The sequence below is a fragment of the Schistocerca cancellata genome, chromosome 5 (assembly GCF_023864275.1).
Source record: "Schistocerca cancellata isolate TAMUIC-IGC-003103 chromosome 5, iqSchCanc2.1, whole genome shotgun sequence".
Classification (NCBI taxonomy): Eukaryota; Metazoa; Arthropoda; class Insecta; order Orthoptera; family Acrididae; genus Schistocerca; species Schistocerca cancellata.
In genome coordinates this window covers 152225718-152247374 of record NC_064630.1, presented here as the reverse complement: position 1 = coordinate 152247374, position 21657 = coordinate 152225718, and the positions used below count along the sequence as shown (strand labels likewise).

Here is a 21657-nt window from a genome sequence, read left to right as displayed (position 1 = left end):
CTGCGCATTCCCAAGTAAGTCGACTCATATAAGAGAAGTGGGAAGTTTGCACATACACTTCACACACTCTCAGTCATCAAAAACGTTACAACATGGCAACTGGTGTGAAAGGACTGAAGAAAACAGGACTTTTGAGATGAAAAAGAAAGAAAAAGCTATGAAGTGTTGCGATAGCAACCGAGTATAACAAGGAGAGAGAACCAGTACAAGAAACTGGACTACGCCTAAAAATCAAATGGAGAAAATTGTACAGGCAAATAAGGGACAAGACGTAAGAAAGTCACAATGTGAAAAACTGGAGAGAAGATCTCAACATATTAGACTAAGAAGAGATATGTCTAGAACAATTTGACCAAGAAGGTCCAGTGCGGCGGTATACAGCTCTCACACACACTGCAGGGACGCAGATGTGGTAACCAACCTACATCCACCGCCACCGGCACCAGCTTCTGTTCACCGATGCTGACCTGCCGCCACATCTGCCCACCTGTTGTTGTTGTGGTCTTCAGTCCAGAGACTGCTTTGATGCAGCTCTCCATGCTACTCTATCCTGTGCAAGCTTCTTCATCTCCCAGTACCTACTGCAACCTACATCCTTCTGAATCTGTTTGGTGTATTCCTATCTTGGTCTCCCTCTACGATTTTTACCCTCCACACTGCCCTCCAATACCAAATTGGTGATGCCGCAGAATATGCCCTACCAACCGATCCCTTCTTCTAGTCAAGTTGTGCCACAAATTCCTCTTCTCACCAGTTCTATTCAATAGCTCCTCATTAGTTATGTGATCTACCCATCTAATCTTCAGCATACTTCTGTAGCACCATATTTTGAAAGCTTCTACCCTCTTCTTGTCCAAACTATTTATCGTCCATGTTTCACTTCCATACATGGCTACACTCCATACAAATACTTTCAGAAACGCCTTCCTGACACTTAAATCTATACTCGACGTTAACAAATTTCTCTTCTTCAGAAACACTTTCCTTGCCATTGCCAGTCTACATTTTATATCCTCTCTACTTTGACCATCATCAGTTATTTTGCTCCTAAAATAGCAAAACTCCTATACTACTTTAAGTGTCTCATTTCCTAATCTAATTCCCTCAGCATCACCCGAGTTAACTCGCCTACATTCTATTATCTTTGTTTTGCTTTTGTTGATGTTCATCTTATATCCTCCTTTCAAGACACTGTCTATTCCATTCAACTGCTCTTCCAAGTCCTTTGCTGTCTCTGACAGAATTACAATGTCATCGGCAAACCTTAAAGTTTTTATTTCTTCTCCATGGATTTTAATTCCAACTCTGAATTTTTCTTTTGTTTCCTTCACTGCTTGCTCAATATACAGATTGAATAACATCGGGTAAAGGCTACAACCCTGTCTCACTCCCTTCCCAACCACTGCTTCCCTTTCATGCCGCTCGACTCTTATAATTGCCATGTGGTTTATTTTATTTTTTTATTTTATTTATTTATTGTTCCGTGGGACCAAATTAAGGAGAAGTCTCCATGGTCATGGAACGAGTCAATACATGAAATTATAACACGATATTAGAAACAGATAAAATGAAATATAAAAAAAACGTATTCAGTTGACAAGTCATAAGTTTAAATAAAGAAAATCAGCAATGTAACACTGGAATTTGCTTAATTTTTTAGCTCTTCCAGGAGCTCCTCGACAGAATAGAAGGAGTGAGCCATGAGGAAACTCTTCAGTTTGGACTTAAAAGAGTTTGGGCTACTGCTAAGATTTTTGAGTTCTTGTGGTAGCTTATTGAAAATGGATGCAGCAGAATACTGCACTCCTTTCTGCACAAGAGTCAAGCAAGTGCATTCCACATGCAGATTGGATTTCTGCCTAGTATTAACTGAGTGAAAGCTGCTAACTCTTGGGAATAGGCTAATATTGCTAACAACAAATGACATTAAAGAAAATATATACTGTGAGGGCAATGTCAGAATTCCCAGACTATTGAATACGGGTCGACAAGAGGTTCTCGAACTTACACCACATATAGCTCGAACAGCCCGTTTTTGAGCCAAAAATACCCTTTTTGAATCAGAAGAATTACCCCAAAAAATAATACCATATGATATAAGCGTATGAAAATATGCGAAGTATACTACTTTTCGTGTTGGAAGTGTCACTTATTTCAGATACTGTTCTAATGGTAAATAAAGCAGCATTTAGTTTCTGAACAAGATCCTGGACATGGGCTTTCCACAACAGCTTACTATCTATCCGAACGCCTAGGAACTTGAACTGTTCCGCCTCACTTATAATATGCCCATTCCGCATTTCTGTACAAATTGTAAATAGCCTTTTGCTCCCTGTGTTTTACCCCTGCCACCTTCAGAATTTGAAAGAGAATATTCCAGTCAACATTGTCAAAAGCTTTCTCTAAGTCTACAAACGCTAGAAATATAGGTTTGTCTTTCGTTAATCTATTTTCTAGGATAAGTCGTAGGGTCAGTGTTGCCTCACATGTTCCATTCGTCTGTAGAATTCAAATTCGTATTAGTATTTTGCAGCCATGGCTTATTAAACTGATAGTTCGGTAATTTTCACATCTGTCAACACCTGCTTTCTTTGGGATTGGAATTATTATATTCTTCTTGAAGTCTGAGGGTATTTTGCCTGTCTCATACATCTTGCTTACTAGATGGTAGAGTTTTGTTAGGCCTGGTTCTCCCAAGGCTGTCAGTAGTTCTAATGGAATGTTGTCTACTCCTGGGGCCTTGTTTCGACTTAGGTCTTTCAGTGCTCTGTCAAACTCTTTACGCAGTATCATATCTCCTATTTCATCTTCATCTACATTCTCTTCAATTTCCTCAAGAACATCACCCTTGTAAAGACCCTCTATATACTCCCTCCACCTTTCTGCTTTCCTTTCTTTGCTTAGAACTGGGTTTCCATCTGAGCTCTTGATATTCATACAAGTGGTTCTCTTTTCTCCAAAGGTCTCTTTCATTTTCCTGTAGTCAGAATCTATCTCACCCCTAGTGATATGTGCTATGGGAAAATATCAGGTGAATATGGATTGGGGAAAAGGAATGAAAGAGGAAGGCAGCTGGTAGAATTTTGCACAGACCCTAATTTAAACATAGCTAATACTTGGTTTACGAATCATGAAAGAAGGTTGTATACATAGAAGAGGCCTGGAGTCACTGGGAGGTGTATGTTGATCACATTGATTATTACATAAGGTTATATGTATCATTATATAAGGTAAATACTGATTATATAATTATAAGACAGAGATTTTGAAACCAGATTTTGAATTGTAAGGGGCAGATGTGGTCTCTTGACCGCAATTTACTGGTTATGAACAGTAGATTAAACCTCAAGAAACTGCAAAAAGGTACAAATTGAAGGATATGGAACATGGGTAAACTGAAAGAACCAGAGGTTACAGAGTTCCAGAGGAAGCATTAGAGAACCAATGACAAGAAGAGGAGAAAGGAATTCAGTAGAAGTAGTATGGATAGCTTTGAGAAATGAAATATGGAGGGGAACAGAGGATCAAGTAGACAAAAAGATAAAGGCTAGCAGAAATCGTTGGGTAACACAAAAGATACTGAATTCAACTGATGAAATGAGAAAACACAAAGGTGCAGTAAATGGAGCAGGCGAAAGGGAATACAAACTTCTTAAAAATGAGATTGAGAGGAAGTGCAAAATGGCTAAGCAGGAATGGCTAAAGGACAAATGCAAGGTTTTAGAAGAACATGTCACTAGTGGAAAGATACTGTAGGTACCACCTACAAAAATTATAGAGACCTTTGAGAAAAGAGAAACATCTGTATGAATATCAAGAGCTCAGATGGGAAACCAGTCCTAAGCAAAGAAAGGAAAGGAGAAAGGTGGAAGAAGTGTATAGAGAGTCTGTACAAGAGATGTACTTGAAGGCAATAGAAGAGGAAGTAGATGAAGATGAGATGTGAGGTATGATACTGCCTGAAGAATTTGAAAGAGCACTGAAAGACCTAACTCAAAACTAGACCAAGGGAGTAGACAACATTCTGTTAGAACTACTGATAGCCTTGAGAGAGCAGTCATGACAAAACTGTTCTATCTGTTGAGCAAGAGGTATGAGACAGATGAAATACCCTCACACTTCAAGAAGAATATAATAACTCCAGCTCCAAAGGAAGCGGTGGTGACAGATGTGAAAATCACCTAACTATCAGTTTATATGATTAATGGAAAATCTCATGTTAAGATGTGAAACAAATACTAACAAAGAGATAGAGGGGCTGGCCAGTACTTACCTCAGCTCAATACAGCCGATAGATTCACAAAACAGAACAGAAAATTTACATTCCTAGCTTTCGGAACTTTGTTCTTTCTTCAGGGAGGAGAGAGGGGAAAAAAGGGAAGAAGGGAAAGTGGATTCAGTTACTCACAATCCAGGTTATGAAGCAACAGGGAAAGGTAAACAGGGAGGGTAGCAAGGATGGAGGCATGGTTGTCAGAGGGAGGCCAAAGATATTCTACTGTTAAGTACTGTGCCAGCTTCAAACCAAAGAGGACACAAACAGAAGTAAAGAGGTATATAGTATAAAGATAAACACAACTATGTAGGATGAAAAGATTCGTGAATGGCTAAAGAGGAGAGGGAAAAAGGAGAAGATGGGAGTGAGGTTGGTTAACGTAGGTTCAGTCCAGGAGGATGGTGGGATGAAAGGATGTGTTGGAGTGCAAGTTCCCATCTCCGCTGTTCCAAGGGACTGGTGTTGGGTGGGAGAAGCCAAATGGCATGTACGTTGTAGCAGGTTCCTGGGTCCCTAGAATTATGCTGGACGGCATGCTCTGCTACTGGGTATTGGACATCTCCTAGGCAGACAGTTCGTCTGTGCCCGTTCATGCGCTCAGCCAGTTTAGTTGTCGTCATATTGATGTAAAAGGCTGTGCAGTGCAGGCATGTCAGCTGATAAATGACATGTGTTGTCATGTTGCTGGGGTGGTGAGGAGGAGGGGTGTAGGGGAGCTGTGGTGCAGGTCAGACAGACGGCAAGGGAGAGGTGGGGAGGAGGAAGGTGTAGCGGAAAAGGAGTGAAGTAAAAAGACAGGGTGTGATAGTGGAATGAGGGCTGCGTAGTGCTGGAATGGGAACAGGGAAGGGGCTGGATGGGTAAGGACAGTGACTAATGAAGGTTGAGGCCAGGAGGTTATGGGAATGTAGAATGTATTGCAAGGACAGTTCCCACCTGCACAATTCAGAAAAGCTAGTGTTGGTGGGAAGGATCCATATGGCCCAGGCTGTGAAGCAGTCACTGAAATGAGGGATGTAATGTTTGACAGCATGCTCAGCAACAGAGTGGACCACTAGTTGTTTGACTACAATTTGTCGGTGGCTACTCACGCAGACAGACTGCCTGTCGGTTGTCAAGTCAACATAGAATGCACCACAGTGGTGCAACTTAGCTTGTAGATCACATGACTGGTTTCACAGGTAGCCTCACCTTTGATGGGGTAGGTGATGCTTGTGACCGGAATGGAGTAGGTTGTGGTGTGAGAATGTATGGGACAGGTCTTGCATCTAGGTCTATTACAGGGATGTGAGCCATGACGTAAGGGGTTGGGAGTAGGTGTTGCGTAGGGATGGCCAAGTATATTGTGTAGTTACAGTGGACGATGGAATACCACTGTGGCACTGTGGGAGGGGGAGAGAAGGACAGAGGGCAGGTCATTTCTCATTTCAGGGCCCAAAGAGAGGTAGTCGAAACCCTGGTGGAAAATGTAATTCAGTTGCCCCAGTCCTGGGTGGTACAGAGTTATGAGGGAATCCTACTCTGTGGCCGGACAGTGGGATTTTGAGAGGTGGTGGGAGACTGGAAAGATAAGGCATAGGAGATCTGTTTTTGTACAAGGTTGCGAGGACAATAACAGTATGTGAAGGCTTCAGTGAGACCCTCGGTATATTTTGACAGGGACCGTTCGTCACTGCAAATGTGACAACCATGGGTGGCTAGGCAGTATGGAAGGGACTTCTAATCCCTCTCCGTCCCCACCCCAGACTCCTCCTCAGCCCCACCCAGTCACCATTCCCATCATACACTGGTGCTGCTGCTCGCGGTGTGGTTTCAGTTGCCTGAGACAGCAGTCGTGTGTGTGAGTTGTGTTTGCGTGTGTGTATGTGTATGTATCTGTTACTATTTTTGATGAAGACCTTACTGGCTGAAAGCTTTATTTGTGACAGTCTTGTCTGCAACTCAGCATCTCCACTATATGGTGAGTAGCAACTTTCCTTTTCATAATAATCCAAACATTGTTGCTCAATTCCTGGAAGTTTTATTTTGTCATACAAATTGCATGTTTTCTCAGCGTTTTTTTTTTTTTTTTTTTTCCTTCCAAAAACCTGTATATTGTTGAATTTATAAACTAAAATTGGCACTAAAAAGTAGTGAATTTTCATTGTAATAGAAAAATTAATCTCTAACAACTGAATTCAAAATTTTAAAAATCCCTGAGTTAAGTTGTAGAAAATACTCAAATAAATAAAATGTAAAAATTTCAACTTCCCAACTCAAATACTTTCTGAGAAAACATTAATTTATAAGAGCTATTTTAACATTTCAGTTCCGAGACCGCACTCCTGTAATAATCAACTGACATCACCTACAGAAGTCTATCATCACATTCACTCCCAATGTACGCATGTGACTCAATTAAGAAATTAGTTTCCACTTGTGACTTGTGGTGTAGTTCATTAATGTCTCTATTGAATCAATGTGTGAATGATATGGTTGCCAATTATATACTGTGACAGTGCAAATATTCATCCCATTGAGTTGTGCATCAAAAGACGTAATATAGTCATTGTCTACATAAATTGAAACCCAGTTGTCATGTGTTTATTGTGTCAAAGGACAACTGTTATTGTGACTGTCCTATCAATACTATGCTGATGACTGATAGGCCAAAGGAGCTTGCCCGTATAACTCAATTAACATGTAAACAGGACCTGGTTATCACACTCCAAGAAATGTGAAAATGCCAAATTGATAGAAAATTATACAGTGAACATTATTGTATCAAATTCTAAGAACCAATTATTACTGTAATTCCACATACAACTTCTCCAGAGACTCCAAGGACAACATGAAAGGTATTCATGTAAAAACCCTCGCAAAGTGATGACAAATTTATTTCACATTAGAACATGATAGCTAAAAATGGGCTAAATCTTAAGTCTGACCAATATGAAAGAGTAACAGCAACTGTTTCCACAGCAAAATTTATTCAAGATTTAGGAGTATCAGACCATGCAGCATCATTATCAAAAATAAATTCAGCCTTTACAATAAAAACATGTAGGAATTTCAGTCAAGAAAATGTGGAGCAAGTTATTAAAAAATTAAGTCTCACCTTGCGGTCAGTCAGCAAACACAAGTCAACAAATAACAACTACAACAAATTTTCAACTGAATTCATGAGTATATTCAATGAATGCTTCCCTCTTGTAACAGTACAGATTGAGTGTCCTTAAAGTAGATCAAGGGTAATGAATGGAATTATAATGTCTACTGTTAAGGGGGGGAAACTGCGTTTGGAGGTAAAGGTTAATGGAAGTCCCGCTTTCTTAAATATATAAGCACATAAAAAAAGTAGTTGAACTACACTCATGCTCATAAATTAAGGATAATGCTGATACATGGTGAAACAACACTCTGGTGGGCAGTTTGTGGGTTTAAATCACCTCGGGGTATGACCATGCGGTGCATTTGACCTGCGGTCATCGCACGGTGGGCCTGGCAGCAGTCCACATATACAGAGGTATGTTGGTGCACGTCAAGAGTACGGTGCAGTGAGTAAGTGTGCAAATGTTTTTGGACGTGCTAATGGTGACTGTGTGTTGAAAATGGCTCAAAGAGCATATATTGATGACATTATGAGGGGTAGAATACTAGAGCAACTGGAGGCTAGTCAAACACAGCAGGTCGTAGCACGTGCCACAAAGTGTGATGTCAAGATTATGGCAACGATTCCACCAGACAGGAAACATGTCCAGGCGCTACAGTATGGGACGTCAACAGTGTACAACATCACAAGAAGACCGATATCTCACCATCAGTGCCCGCAGACGGCCACAGAGTACTGCAGGACCTTACTGCAGCCACTGTAACAGTTGTCTCCAGACACACAGTCTACGGATGAATGAACAGACAATGTTTATTTGCCTGGAGACCAGCAAAGTGCATTCCACTGACCCCTGGTCACAGGAGAGCCCACAAAGCCTGATGTCAAGAACACAGTACAAGGTCATTGGAATAGTGGTCCCAGGTTATGTTCACAGACGAGTCCAGGTATAGTCTGAACAGTGATTCTCGCAGGGTTTTCATCTGGCGTGAACCAGGAACCAGATACCAGGATCCCACCTTCCTCCTGACGGATGATAACGCACGCACCCACTGAGCTGCCATCGTGGAGGAGTACCTTGAAACAGAACATATCACGCAAATGGAGTGGCCTGCCTGTTCTCCAGACCTAAACTCCATCGAGCACGTCTGGGATGCTCTCGGTCGACGTATCGCTGCACGTCTTCAAACCCCTACGACACTTCAGGAGCTTCGACAGGCACTGGTGCAAGAATGGGAGGCTACACCTTAGCAGCTGTTCGACCACCTGATCCACTGATCCAGAGTATGCCAACCCGTTGCGCAGCCAGTGTATGTGTGCATGGTGATCATTATCTCATATTGACGTCGGGGTACATGCACAGGAAACAGTGGTGTTTTGTAGCACGTGTGTTTCAGGACAGTTTTCTCACCTTATCACCAATACCGTGGACTTATAGATCTGTGTCATGTGTATTCCCTATGTGCCTATGCTATTAGTGCCAGTTTTGTGTAGTGCCATGTTGTGTGGCACCACATCCTGCTATTATCCTTAATTTACGAGCATGAGTGTGGCAAGCTTACTGCAAATAACAGATTCATTTCAATTTAAAGCAATCCACTTGATTTGTACTACTGATTTATTGAAACCACAATCAGTTTTGAGATATTAAAATCCAATCTTCTGGTGTCAGTTGTGACTGGCGTTCATAGTATATGGCTGCCCAACAGCCGACAGTTTTTATACACCTGAAGTTGGGATTCTAACATCCCAAAACTGGGTGTGGTTTGAATAAATCATTAGTACAACTGCGCCAGATTTCTTTTGATTAGTTAATCATGCCTCTTAATTGTGAACATACCAAATCTCATGCAAATTCATTTCAAATGCTAAACACAAATCAATGCTGTTTTGGTCTGTTATAAGGAGTGAAGCTGGCAGTGCAATGGAGAGAAATTTCTCATCTGAACTATCGATAAATGGTGGAGCTGTTACAGATTCAAATGCTGTGTGTGAATTGTTTAATGGTTCCTTCACAAATTGCAATAAAATTTATGATTGCTCACCACAAAGTAGAAATCCTAGTATAGCAAAGAGGAATTGCCAGGGTTTTAAGTTTTTCTGTTTCTGGTCCTGATGTTATGAAAATTATAATGCCCCTAAAAATTTTAACTCTGTGGCTTGAGATAAAGTTTCCTCTACAACAATAGAAACAGTTTGTTACAGTATTGTTCATCCACTCTCTTTCATACTCAACCAATCTCTTTATGAGGGCAGGGTATTGTATACACATACCGTTTTGATTTTCCTACAGTGCTATGGTCGTTTAAATGTGCCTTGAGTCACTGACCTCTCACTGCTGCTGATGAGTTGCCGCCATATCTTGATGATTAAAATTTTTTCGAATATTTATCATACAATATATGTGCCCCATTGCGTGCTATCATTTGAAAAAGAAGAAGAGGAGGAGGAGGAGGAGGAGGAGGAGAGAGAGAAAGGGAGAAAGAACACTGACCTTATTTTGATATATTGAATAACTTGTGAGATACACTATGTGATCAGAAGTATCCGAACACCTCGCTGAAAATGGCTAACAAGTTCATGGCGCCCCCAATCAGTAATACTGGAATTCAATATGGTGTTGGCCCACCCTTAGCCTTGATGACAGCTTCTACTCTCATAGGCATATGTTCAATCAGGTGCTGGAAGGTTTCTTGGGGAATGGCAGCCCATTCTTACGGAGTGCTGCACTGAGGAGAGGTATTGATGTCAGTTGGTGAGGCCTGCCACGAAGTCAGAGTTCAAAAACATCCCAAAGGTGTTCTATAGGATTCAGGTCAGGACTCTGTGCATGCCAGTCCATTACAGGGATGTTATTGTCATGTAACCTCTCCACCACAAGCTGTGCATTATGAACAGATGCTTGATCATGTTGAAAAATGCAATTGCCATCCCCGAAATTGCTCTTCAACAGTGGGAAGCAAGAAGGTGCTTAAAACGTCAATGTAGGCCTGTGCTGTGAAAGTGCCACACAAAACAACAAGGGGTGTAAGCCCCCTCCACGAAAAACACACCATAACATCACCACCTCTGAATTTTACTGTTGGCATTACACACGCAGGCAGATGATGTTCACTGGGAATTCGCCATACCCACACCCTGCCATCGGATCTCCACACTGTGTACCATGAATTGTCACTCCACACAACATTTTTCCACTGTACAATTGTCCAATGTTTACGCTCCTTACACCAAGTGAGGCATCATTTGGCATTTAACAGCATGATGCGTGGCTTATGAGCAGCCGCTCAACCATGAGTGATGGTATGGATAGATGTCTACCTATTACACATCACGACTCTCTTCACCTGTCGGCGGTCGCTGTCAGTCAACAGACAAGGTCGGCCTGTATGCTTTTGTGCTGCAGGTGTCCCTTCACGTTTCCACTTCACTATCACATCAGAAACAGTGGACCTAGGGATGTTTAGGAGTGTGGAAATCTCGCGTACATACGTATGACACAAGTGACACCCAATCACCTGAGAATGTTTGAAGTACATGAATCCCCGCCCCACTCTCCTCTCATGATGTCTACACCTAATGTGAAAAACATATGTTTTTTGGGTGTCCGGATACTTTTGATCATATAGTGTATGGTGGTTGTTTATGACTGCATGATTCGCGATGCACAAGGACATGAATGGATGTGTCGCAGGCGACCACCCTTCGGTTATAAACCCAAACCATTCAAGAACGAAATGATATCGATCCACTCTAAATTTTAAATAAAATTTCGATAACTTACCTACATTTCACTCACTGCTACGTTGAGCTAAAATTAATAATATGTAAAGTTTATGCACTGTGTTTTTATCTCTGTGTCCTCTTTAAAATTTCGTGCAATGTTGTACTCAATTTGATGCGGCAGAACTAGTATGACGGATAACGAAAAGAAGTTCAGTATCGGGTCAAGATATCGGACTCTAATATGTACAATTTTTTTTTTTTTTTCACCTACTACCTTTCAAAAAATTGGATGATAAGTATTTCATATTGGCTGGAACGCTGTCTCTCAGCACAGCCATCAGTATTTCACAAGCAGCACAGCCATAACAAAAGCCAGCTCCATACAGAATGCAAAGCGCACAGCCACAGAAGCTTGAGGGTTAAACAGAAAACTATAGGCCTATCTCATTGTTAACCATTTTCTCAAAAATATTTGAAAGAGCTGCATGCAATCAGATAGAAAATTATTATTCATACCAAAAAGATTATTTTATGGAGTCAATTGGTCACAAAAGTTAGCAGAGGTCTCAATAATAGAATGTCTGTGTCAAGCATCTTTTGTGACCTTACCAAAGCTTTCGATACTGTAAATCGTGACCTGCTTCTCTAAAAACTGAAATGCAATGGTTCTCAAGGAAAAACTCTTAGTTGGCTGTCACTGCAGTTGGCAAATGGAAACAAAGATTACTTGTTAATTACAGTGGCAATAAATTCCTCTCTGGCTCAAAACATACAATTAGGCATTCCACAAGGTTCAATATTGTGGCCACTACTTTTTGTATTACATCAATGATATGCCTTGCCAGATTCACTTCGACAGCATCCTCTATGGAGATGAATCAACAGCTATTGTCTACTGTAAAAGCAAAGAAGACTTAATTCATCACACTGAGCAGACATTTGAGGAACAAGGGACGTGGGTCAAAAATAATAATTTGAAACAAAACTTAGCAAAAACAAAATTGTTCATTTCGCTGCAAAACAGTCAGCACAATGTATAAGTGAAATAAGCTATATGGAAAAAAGATTAGGCACCACAAACTGTGTGAAATTCCTTGGTGTACTAGTAAATAAAATTATGTTGTAGAGTTATCATGTGGACAACTCAATGAGTCAGCTTAACACTCAAGTACATGCACGTCATGAACAACCTTACATTGAGCTTATTAGTCTGTGTGTAGTGTCACAATTGTCAATTCACCTATGTCACAATCCAAAGTAACAATAAAAATTTGATTTGATTTATTAGCTAATAAGTCCCATAATCAATATGGAAGATGCAGAAGCATTTAGTTGGAACCATCTTGTGCATGTGCACTTCCTGAGACACTCTTGCCCTGGTATAATGAAAATATTATGAAAATGATAAGACTGCTACTCACCGTATAGAAGAGATGTTGATCTGCAGATGGGTACCAAAAAAAAATTGATGAACACCTGAACTTCTGGCAAAAAAGCTTTTTCTGAAGTAGACGGCACACACACATTCACACAAGCACAGCATGTACACACATAACCACTATCTCTGACCTCAATGGCCAGAGAAACTTTTCATGTGTGTGTGAGCTGTGCTTGCCAGTGGCCAGGGACAGAGCTCACGTATGCGCGAGTTGTGCTTGCATTAATGTATGTGTGTTGTCTACATTGGAAGAAGACCTTTTCGCCAAAAGCTTACGTGTTTAGCAGTCTTTTTGTTGTGTCTGCTTGCAATTCAGCACCTCCTGTATAAAGTGATGTGCAATCTTTCTTTTTCATAATATTATAACTATTCCACCCTCGATTTTTCCAGCCTTTCATCATGCTCTGGTATGCTACGATTTCCTTTTAAACAGCTCAAACATTTAAATATTTAAAGATCGTAATTACACATAAGCTAATATATCAACAAAAATAATCGGTTTTTGAAAATATAATGTAACTGTATAGACAAAAATCTACTCACCACACAGCAGCAGGGCAAAAAATATATAAAGGTTAGGTAAATGCACAAATTTTCAAATCCAGTGGATCCTTCTTCTGGCAGACGAGTTGAAGGGGAAGGAAGGGTGATGAAGGAAAAAGACTGGTAAGCATCACAGAGAAGTCAACCAGGATCCTGATAAGGGGAGACTTACTAGACAGGACATGAAGGAAAGACTGTTAGCTGGCGACTGCACGGGATGAGATTTGAAAACCTACGAGCTTAAATGTGGAAGATAGGGTAATAAGCAAGACAGAGATTACTGACACATCAAGTCTGAGTTGTTAAAAAGTGGAAAGCTAAGTACATCATATGTGGCACATATGTGTGGTGGGGAGTGGGGAAAAATAGACAGGTCAGAAAATAAAAGATATAGAAAACTAACAAGGAGCAAAGAAAGCAATAGCTACTGAAAGGAAGGGTTGAGGCAGAAGAAATTAATATAAATTAAGATCATGTAGGCAGAGAGAAAAAAACATGTTGTAATGTCAGTTCTCACCCATGGAGTTCTGAGAAACTGGAGTCAGGGGGAGAATCCAGAGAGGACATGTGATGAAATGGGTATCCATGTCATGACTGTCATATTGTAGGACATAGTCTGCAACAGGATATTGAATGCTGCCAGTATACTTCCTCCAGCTGTCCATTCACCTTAACTGATAACTTGGTTGTAGTTACACCAATGTAAACGGCCCAACAGAGTTTACATAACAGCCAGTACATAAAATGTAGGTGGCTCTCCCATTGCTAAGTGCATGGCTGGTATAAGTGGCAGCAGGAAGGTGTGTAGAGCAAGTCTTAGAGTTGGGATGGTCACAGAGGCAGGGCCACAGAGGAAATGGGTGCAGAAGTAGCACAGGGTCCTACCACAATATTGTGGAGCTTGGGAGGGGGAAAGCTACTTTAGTTGTGGTGAGCACAATGTCAGACAGAATGGACCTCATTTCAGGTCATGATTTTAGAAAGTCACAGTGTTGCCAAAGCAGCTGATTAATACATTCAAGACCAGGATAATACTGAGTGACAAGGGGGTGCACTCTTAAGCTGTTATTTGGATGGATCGGCAGTACTCATATTAGATGTGATGGCCCGTAAATCTGCTTTTGAACTTGGCTTGTAGGGTCATTACAGCAGTGAAGGCTGAGGTGAGAATGACGGTGCATTGCTGAGGATGAGGTCAACATCAAGGGAAGTGGCAGGGGATTCAAAGTAAGACCATGTGAAATTTAATTGGGAGGAAGTAATTATAGATTGCAAAAATGTTAACAGGTCAATTTCACCATGAGTCCACATGGCACACAAAGATGTCATCAATGTATCTAAACCAAACCACGGGCTGAAGACATGGATCCCAGGAAAGCCTCCTCCAAGCAACCTATCAAAAGGTTGGCCTTGGAAGAAGTCATCCCTGTTCCTGTGGCTGTGCCCCTGATCTGTTTGCATATCAGACCCTCAAAAACAAAACATTTGCCAAAAGTATAAAGCTGGTTAAGGTGAGAAGGAAGCATGTCGTAGGTTTGGAATCAGGTGGGCACTGGTTGAGGTAATGTTCAGCAGCAGACAGACTGTGTATACTGGAGATTTTGCTATATAGAAGAAGGTGGCTTCAAGTAAGGTGTGCGATGGGAGTGGGACTGGCATAGATTTCAGATGATCCAGGAAATGGTTGGTGTCTTTAGTATAGGAGGGAAGTCTTTGTACCATAGGTTCCAGGCATCTTTACTGTAAGGACCCACTGTGAGGCTGACATGTTGCACCCTCCAATCAAACCCATTCCTTCCCCGTAACTGGCAAAATATATATTATCAAAGGGAGAGCTACCTACACTATTGGTCTTATACATTGGTATGACTACCACCAATTTATCAGTTAGAGTGAATGGGCATGGAGGTGTATACCAGCAACACACATTATCCTGTTGCAGAGCACGGTCTACAACATGACAACCAGGTTACCTGGTTCACCACATGTTCCACCTGGATTCTTCCCCAGATACCAGTATCTACATCTACATCTACATCTACATCCATACTCCGCAAGCCACCTGACGGTGTGTGGCGGAGGGTACCTTCAGTACCTCTATCGGTTCTCCCTTCTATTCCAGTCTCGTATTGTTCGTGGAAAGAAGGATTGTCAGTATGCCTCTGTGTGGGCTCTAATCTCTCTGATTTTATCCTCATGGTCTCTTCGCGAGATATACGTAGGAGGGAGCAATATACTGCTTGACTCTTCGGTGAAGGTATGTTCTCGAAACTTTGACAAAAGCCCGTACCGAGCTACTGAGCGTCTCTCCTGCAGAGTCTTCCACTGGAGTTTATCTATCATCTCCGTAACGCTTTCGCGATTACTAAATGATCCTGTAACGAAGCGCGCTGCTCTCCGTTGGATCTTCTCTATGTCTTGTATCAACCCTATCTGGTACGGATCCCACACTGCTGAGCAGTATTCAAGCAGTGGGCGAACAAGCATACTGTAACCTACTTCCTTTGTTTTCGGATTGCATTTCCTTAGGATTCTTCCAATGAATCTCAGTCTGGCATCTGCTTTACCGACAATCAACATTATATGATCATTCCATTTTAAATCACTCCTAATGCGTACTCCCAGATAATTTATGGTATTAACTGCTTCGAGTTGCTGACTTGCTATTTTGTAGCTAAATGATAAAGGATCTATCTTTCTGTGTATTCGCAGCACATTACATTTGTCTACATTGAGATTCAGTTGCCATTCCCTGCACCATGCGTCAATTCGCTGCAGATCCTCCTGCATTTCAGTACAATTTTCCATTGTTACAACCTCTCGATACACCACAGCATCATCTGCAAAAAGCCTCAGTGAACTTCCGATGTCATCCACCAGGTCATTTATGTATATTGTGAATAGCAACGGTCCTATGACACTCCCCTGCGGCACACCTGAAATTACTCTTACTTCGGAAGACTTCTCTCCATTGAGAATAACATGCTGCGTCCTGTTATCTAGGAACTCCTCAATGCAATCACACAATTGGTCTGATAGTCCATATGCTCTTACTTTGTTCATTAAACGACTGTGGGGAACTGTATCGAACGCCTTGCGGAAGTCAAGAAACACGGCATCTACCTGTGAACCCGTGTCTATGGCCCTCTGAGTCTCGTGGACGAATAGCGCGAGCTGGGTTTCACATGACCGTCTTTTTCGAAACCCATGCTGATTCCTACAGAGTAGATTTCTAGTCTCCAGAAAAGTCATTATACTCGAACACAATACGTGTTCCAAAATTCTACAACTGATCGACGTTAGAGATATAGGTCTATAGTTCTGCACATCTGTTCGACGTCCCTTCTTGGAACGCTACGCTCTTCTAGAGACCTACGGTACACCGCTGCAAGAAGGGGGGCTAGTTCCTTCGCGTACTCTGTGTAAAATTGAACTGGTATCCCATCAGGTCCAGAGGCCTTTCCTCTTTTGAGCGATTTTAATTGTTTCTCTATCCCTCTGTCGTCTATTTCGATATCTACCACTTTGTCATCTATACGACAATCTAGAGAAGGAACTACAGTGCAATCTTCCTCTGTGAAACAACTTTGGAAAAAGACATTTAGTATTTCGGCCTTTAGCCTGTCATCCTCTGTTTCAGTACCATTTTGGTTACAGAGTGTCTGGACATTTTGTTTTGATCCACCTACCGCTTTGACATAAGACCAAAATTTCTTAGGATTTTCTGCCAAGTCAGTACATAGAACTTTACTTTCGAATTCATTGAACGCCTCTCGCATAGCTCTCTTCACACTACATTTCGTTTCGCGTAATTTTTGTTTGTCTGCAAGGCTTTGGCTATGTTTATGTTTGCTGTGAAGTTCTCTTTGCTTCCGCAGCAGTTTTCTAACTCGGTTGTTGTACCACGGTGGCTCTTTTCCATCTCTTACGATCTTGCTTGGCACATACTCATCTAACGCATAATGTACGACGGTTTTGAACTTTGTCCACTGATCCTCAACACTATCTGTACTTGAGACAAAACTTTTGTGTTGAGCCAACAGGTACTCTGAAATCTGCTTTTTGTCACTTTTTCTAAACAGAAAAATCTTCCTACCCTTTTTAATATTCCTATTTACGGCTGAAATCATCGATGCCGTAACCGCTTTATGATCGCTGATTCCCTGTTCTGCGTTAACTTTTTCAAATAGTTCGGGTCTGTTTGTCACCAGAAGGTCTAATATGTTATCGCCACGAGTCGGTTCTCTGTTTAACTGCTCAAGGTAGTTTTCAGATAAAGCACTTAAAAAAATTTCACTGGATTCTTTGTCCCTGACACCCGTTATGAACGTCTGAGTCTCCCAGTCTATATCCGGCAAATTAAAATCTCCACCCAGAACTATAACATGGTGGGGAAATCTATTCGAAATATTTTCCAAATTATCCTTCAGGTGCTCAGCCACAACAGCTGCTGAGCCAGGGGGCCTATAGAGACATCCAATTACCATGTCTGAGCCTGCTTTAACCGCGACCTTCACCCAAATCATTTCACATTTCGGATCTCCGTCAATTTCCTTCGATACTATTGCACTTCTTATCGCTATAAACACGCCTCCCCCTTCACTGTTCAGCCTGTCTCTGCGGTATACATTCCAATCTGAGTTTAGGATTTCGTTACTGTTTACGTCTGGTTTCAGCCAACTTTCTGTCCCTAGTACTATATGGGCGTTGTGATCGTTTATTAATGAGAGCAGTTCTGGGACCTTTCTATAGACGCTCCTGCAGTTTACTATTAGCACATTAATATTGTTATTCCCTGTTGCATTTTGCCTACTCCTATCTTGCCGCGTCTCAGGAGGCGTCTTGTCGGGCCTAGGGAGGGGATTCTCTAACCTAAAAAACCCCCATGTGCACTCCACACGTACTCCGCTACCCTTGTAGCCGCTTCCGGCGTGTAGTGCACGCCTGACCTATTCAGGGGGACCCTACATTTCTCCACCCGATAGCGGAGGTCGAGAAATTTGCACCCCAGATCTCCGCAGAATCGTCTGAGCCTCTGGTTTAAGCCTTCCACTCAGCTCCAAACCAGAGGACCGCGATCGGTTCTGGGAACGATACTACAAATAGTTAGCTCTGATTCCACCCCGCGAGCGAGGCTTTCCGCCTTCACCAATTCCGCCAACCGCCTGTACGAACTGAGGATGACCTCTGAACCCAGACGGCAGGAGTCATTGGTGCCGACATGAGCAACAATTTGCAGTCGGGTGCACCCAGTGCTCTCTATCGCCGCCGGTAGGGCCTCCTCCACATCTCGGATGAGACCCCCCGGCAAGCAGACAGAGTGAACACTGGCCTTCTTCCCCGACCTTCTCGCTATTTCGCTAGTTTCTCAGAATTGTAGATGGAAACTGGTGCTACAACATGTCCTTGGTTCTCACCACCCACTTCAAATTAATTTATATTAATTTCTTCAGTCTCCGCATTTCTTCTCATTTAACTATTCCTTCCTTCATTCCCTTTTAGTTTTCTACATGTTTTATTTTCTGACCCATCTATTTTCCGCTGCCCTCTACCTCTGTCACAAACAATGCACTTAGCTTTCCGCTCTTATTAACTGCTGAATAACATTTAGTCAGCAATCACTGTCTTACTTATTGCTCTAACTTCCACATTTAAGCTCTAGGGTTTTCATGTCTCATACAGTACAGCCCCAACAATCAGTCTTCTCTTCTCATCCCGTATGGTGAGTCTCACACATCACAGGGTTCTGGGTGACTCTTCCGACCCCTCCTCATTTCCTAAACTCACCAGTAATTTTCCTTCATCCTTCTTCCTTCTTCCTCCCTTTCAATCTGTCTGCCACAAGAAGGAGCCACTGGCTACAAAAGCTCGTACATTTACTTAACCTTTATATGTGCTTTCTCCTGCTGCCTACTGGTGAGTAGATTTTTTATCCACCCAATTACATTACATTTACACAAAAGCTTCCTATTCAATAAGTAGAACTAATGTTGCAGACCAATGCAAGTTTCTGATTTCCTTATGGGCCAAAACAAAGGGAACACATCTAAAAATTATCACAGGTGCCTTACTTGCCACTTCTAGTTCACTATTCACAGTTGTTCTGTCAACAAACAAATTCACTCCTGCAGTATAAATTTTGAGAGCATGCTTTAACTATCGTAGCTGAGCACGATACAAAACAACAGGAATCAGTTTCAACTGAAATCACTGGTTATCACAATAAAGAAACAAATGCTCTACCTTATCATCCAGACAGTCATTTTTTAATAATCCTACAAGGACAATAAAAATCTGGCTTGAAAAATTTTCCACATTGGGTTCTCGTTCTTCCAATAGTTGATGTAGAAGGAAAAAAACTACGTCCAAGAATTCAACAGATGTGTCTCGATCCTAAAAAAAAGAAGGAAAACATGAAATGATTAAAAAACTAGGCACCAACCTTTCAATACACCAGAGAGATACAGAACAAAACTATATGCAAAATAGAGGCTGTATACTGTGAAAAATGCTAGTCCTCATCAAAACAAGAAAAATAGGTTCAATAAACATGGGTATGGAAACACATACTTTCCGACATAAATATATGTTTATAGGAAGGGCTAAACAATGCTTGGTTGCAGATATTAGCACTGTTGTTGCATTGGCATTCTGTGTAATGTGTCGGCAGGGTCTTACTCACAGTACTCTACCTACCATTAGGTGGTCTGCAGACAGTTGCGTGGTTCGAGTCGTTTTGTAGGTTACATTAGTTTTTGTCGTGTTTGTACCTCTTATGGCATAGTACCTTCAATCGTGGGTATGTATCATGGACATTTACTTTCTTCCAAATGTGGATTCACTTATGTGTTTAGTGTTATTGCACTGTTTGTACACATGAATTCTCCCTTCCATCACATGGTAGCAATGGAAGCCCACTACTCAACAAGTGAAAAGGCGGATTTGATATTCTGCTATGGTTTAGCAAATGTATGTACCAAGCGAGCCCGTGTGCTTTACATTGAAAAATATCCATAGCGCAGAGTGCCCTCTGATAAGCTGTTCGGCAGACTTTTTCCAGCGTATGAGAGCTATAGGCACCGTTGCATCTCAGAGGGCCGACAGTGGACAGCCCCACACATTCTGCACACCTGACCTGGTGTGCTGCAGTCAGTGGGGAAACCCCAGGGACCAGTGTGTGACAATTAGCAGCAGCAGAAGGTGTGTCTCACTCCCTTATCTAGGAAGGGGGAGGGGGGGGGGGGGGGGGGAATACTTCACGAACAACTGCTGTACCCATATCATCTAAGGCCACAGAATCATCACGGCAGACAGTGGTTCTGTCAATGGCTGTTGCAGAAGTGTGCGCATATCCATTGTTCACACCCAAGATTCTTTTTACTGATGAGGCAGGTTTCACAAGATAGAGTGTTGTGAATTTCCATAACCAGCACATACAGGCACGCGTAAACCCCAAGAAATTCAGGAAAGAGGACATCAACACATTCTTAATCAAAATATGGAAACAGGTACTTGACAACAGATTAATGGGGCCATACATGCTACTACAAAGTTTAACGGGGGCACATTATTTGCACTTTCTCACTAATGTGTCACCTACCTTGCTGGAGGCTGTGCCACCGCAGCAACAAATACAAATGTGGTTCATGCATGATGGTGCACCAGCACATTTTCATCCAAATGTGCACGAGCATCCAACATAGACATGGGGACACTTGAAGGAATTGGTCTATGCCACATCAATCATGTGCGGGCGCTATAGGGTCGCATCTTCAACGCATGTCAGCAGTTACAACAACAACCGGGTATACTTCAAAGGGTGCATCATTCCTTATGACGGAGGGCAGTGGTGTACTGTCATGAAGGGATGCGATTCACCCGTGAACACGTGTTTATCACACAAAGTATGCCTTTACGGACCCATGTTTATTGGACTTATCTCAGAAAATATGCATTTCCAGACCAAAGTTTATTAGTTATTTTTCTTCTCTTGATGAGTACTACCACCTCTCCAAGACGTATTTGGCAATTTTTATAATTCCCTGTATATACATAGAAGGCATACCGGTATGATGACATAAGACAATTTGTGACTAAAATACAAGTACAAGAACTTCAAACATTACAGAGATGTAAAACTTTACTCAGGATGGCCAGAATACACCAATTCATCAATCAAATAATCCTAAGGTATCTGAAATGGAAAACAATTTCACATTCATTAATACGGGATGAGATATTTGACCTCCACTGCAGTCCTCTTGTTCCTGATACAGAATATGCACAACATAGAATTTGTAGACCCAGATCCACCAGGTTAGCCGAGAGCGCTAATGCACTGCTTCCTGGACTCGAGTAGACACACCAGCCCCAGATCAAATCCGCCCGGCAGATTAAAGACAAGGGCTGGTGTGCCGGCCAGCCCGGATGTGGTTTTTAGGTGGTTTTCCACATCCCACTTGGTGAATACCAGGCTGGTTCCCACACTCTGCCTCAGTTACATGACTCACAGACATTTGAAACACGTTCACACTATTTTGTGCTTTATACTAGATGCAGACAGCTGGGGTACACTGATTCCATCCC

At 41.9% G+C, this 21657-nt stretch overlaps 1 protein-coding gene across 12 annotated transcripts in view; it reads right to left on the bottom strand.

The window, feature by feature from the left end:
• LOC126187508 (condensin-2 complex subunit G2-like) overlaps window positions 1–21657 on the bottom strand; it is a 275551-nt gene that overhangs the window by 224531 nt on the left and 29363 nt on the right. For all 12 annotated transcript variants that reach the window (XM_049928641.1, XM_049928640.1, XM_049928639.1 and 9 more), the window contains exon 4: window positions 19315–19464. In XM_049928641.1, the coding sequence (XP_049784598.1) occupies window positions 19315–19464 (150 nt within the window). The remainder of the gene's footprint in view (window positions 1–19314; window positions 19465–21657) is intronic.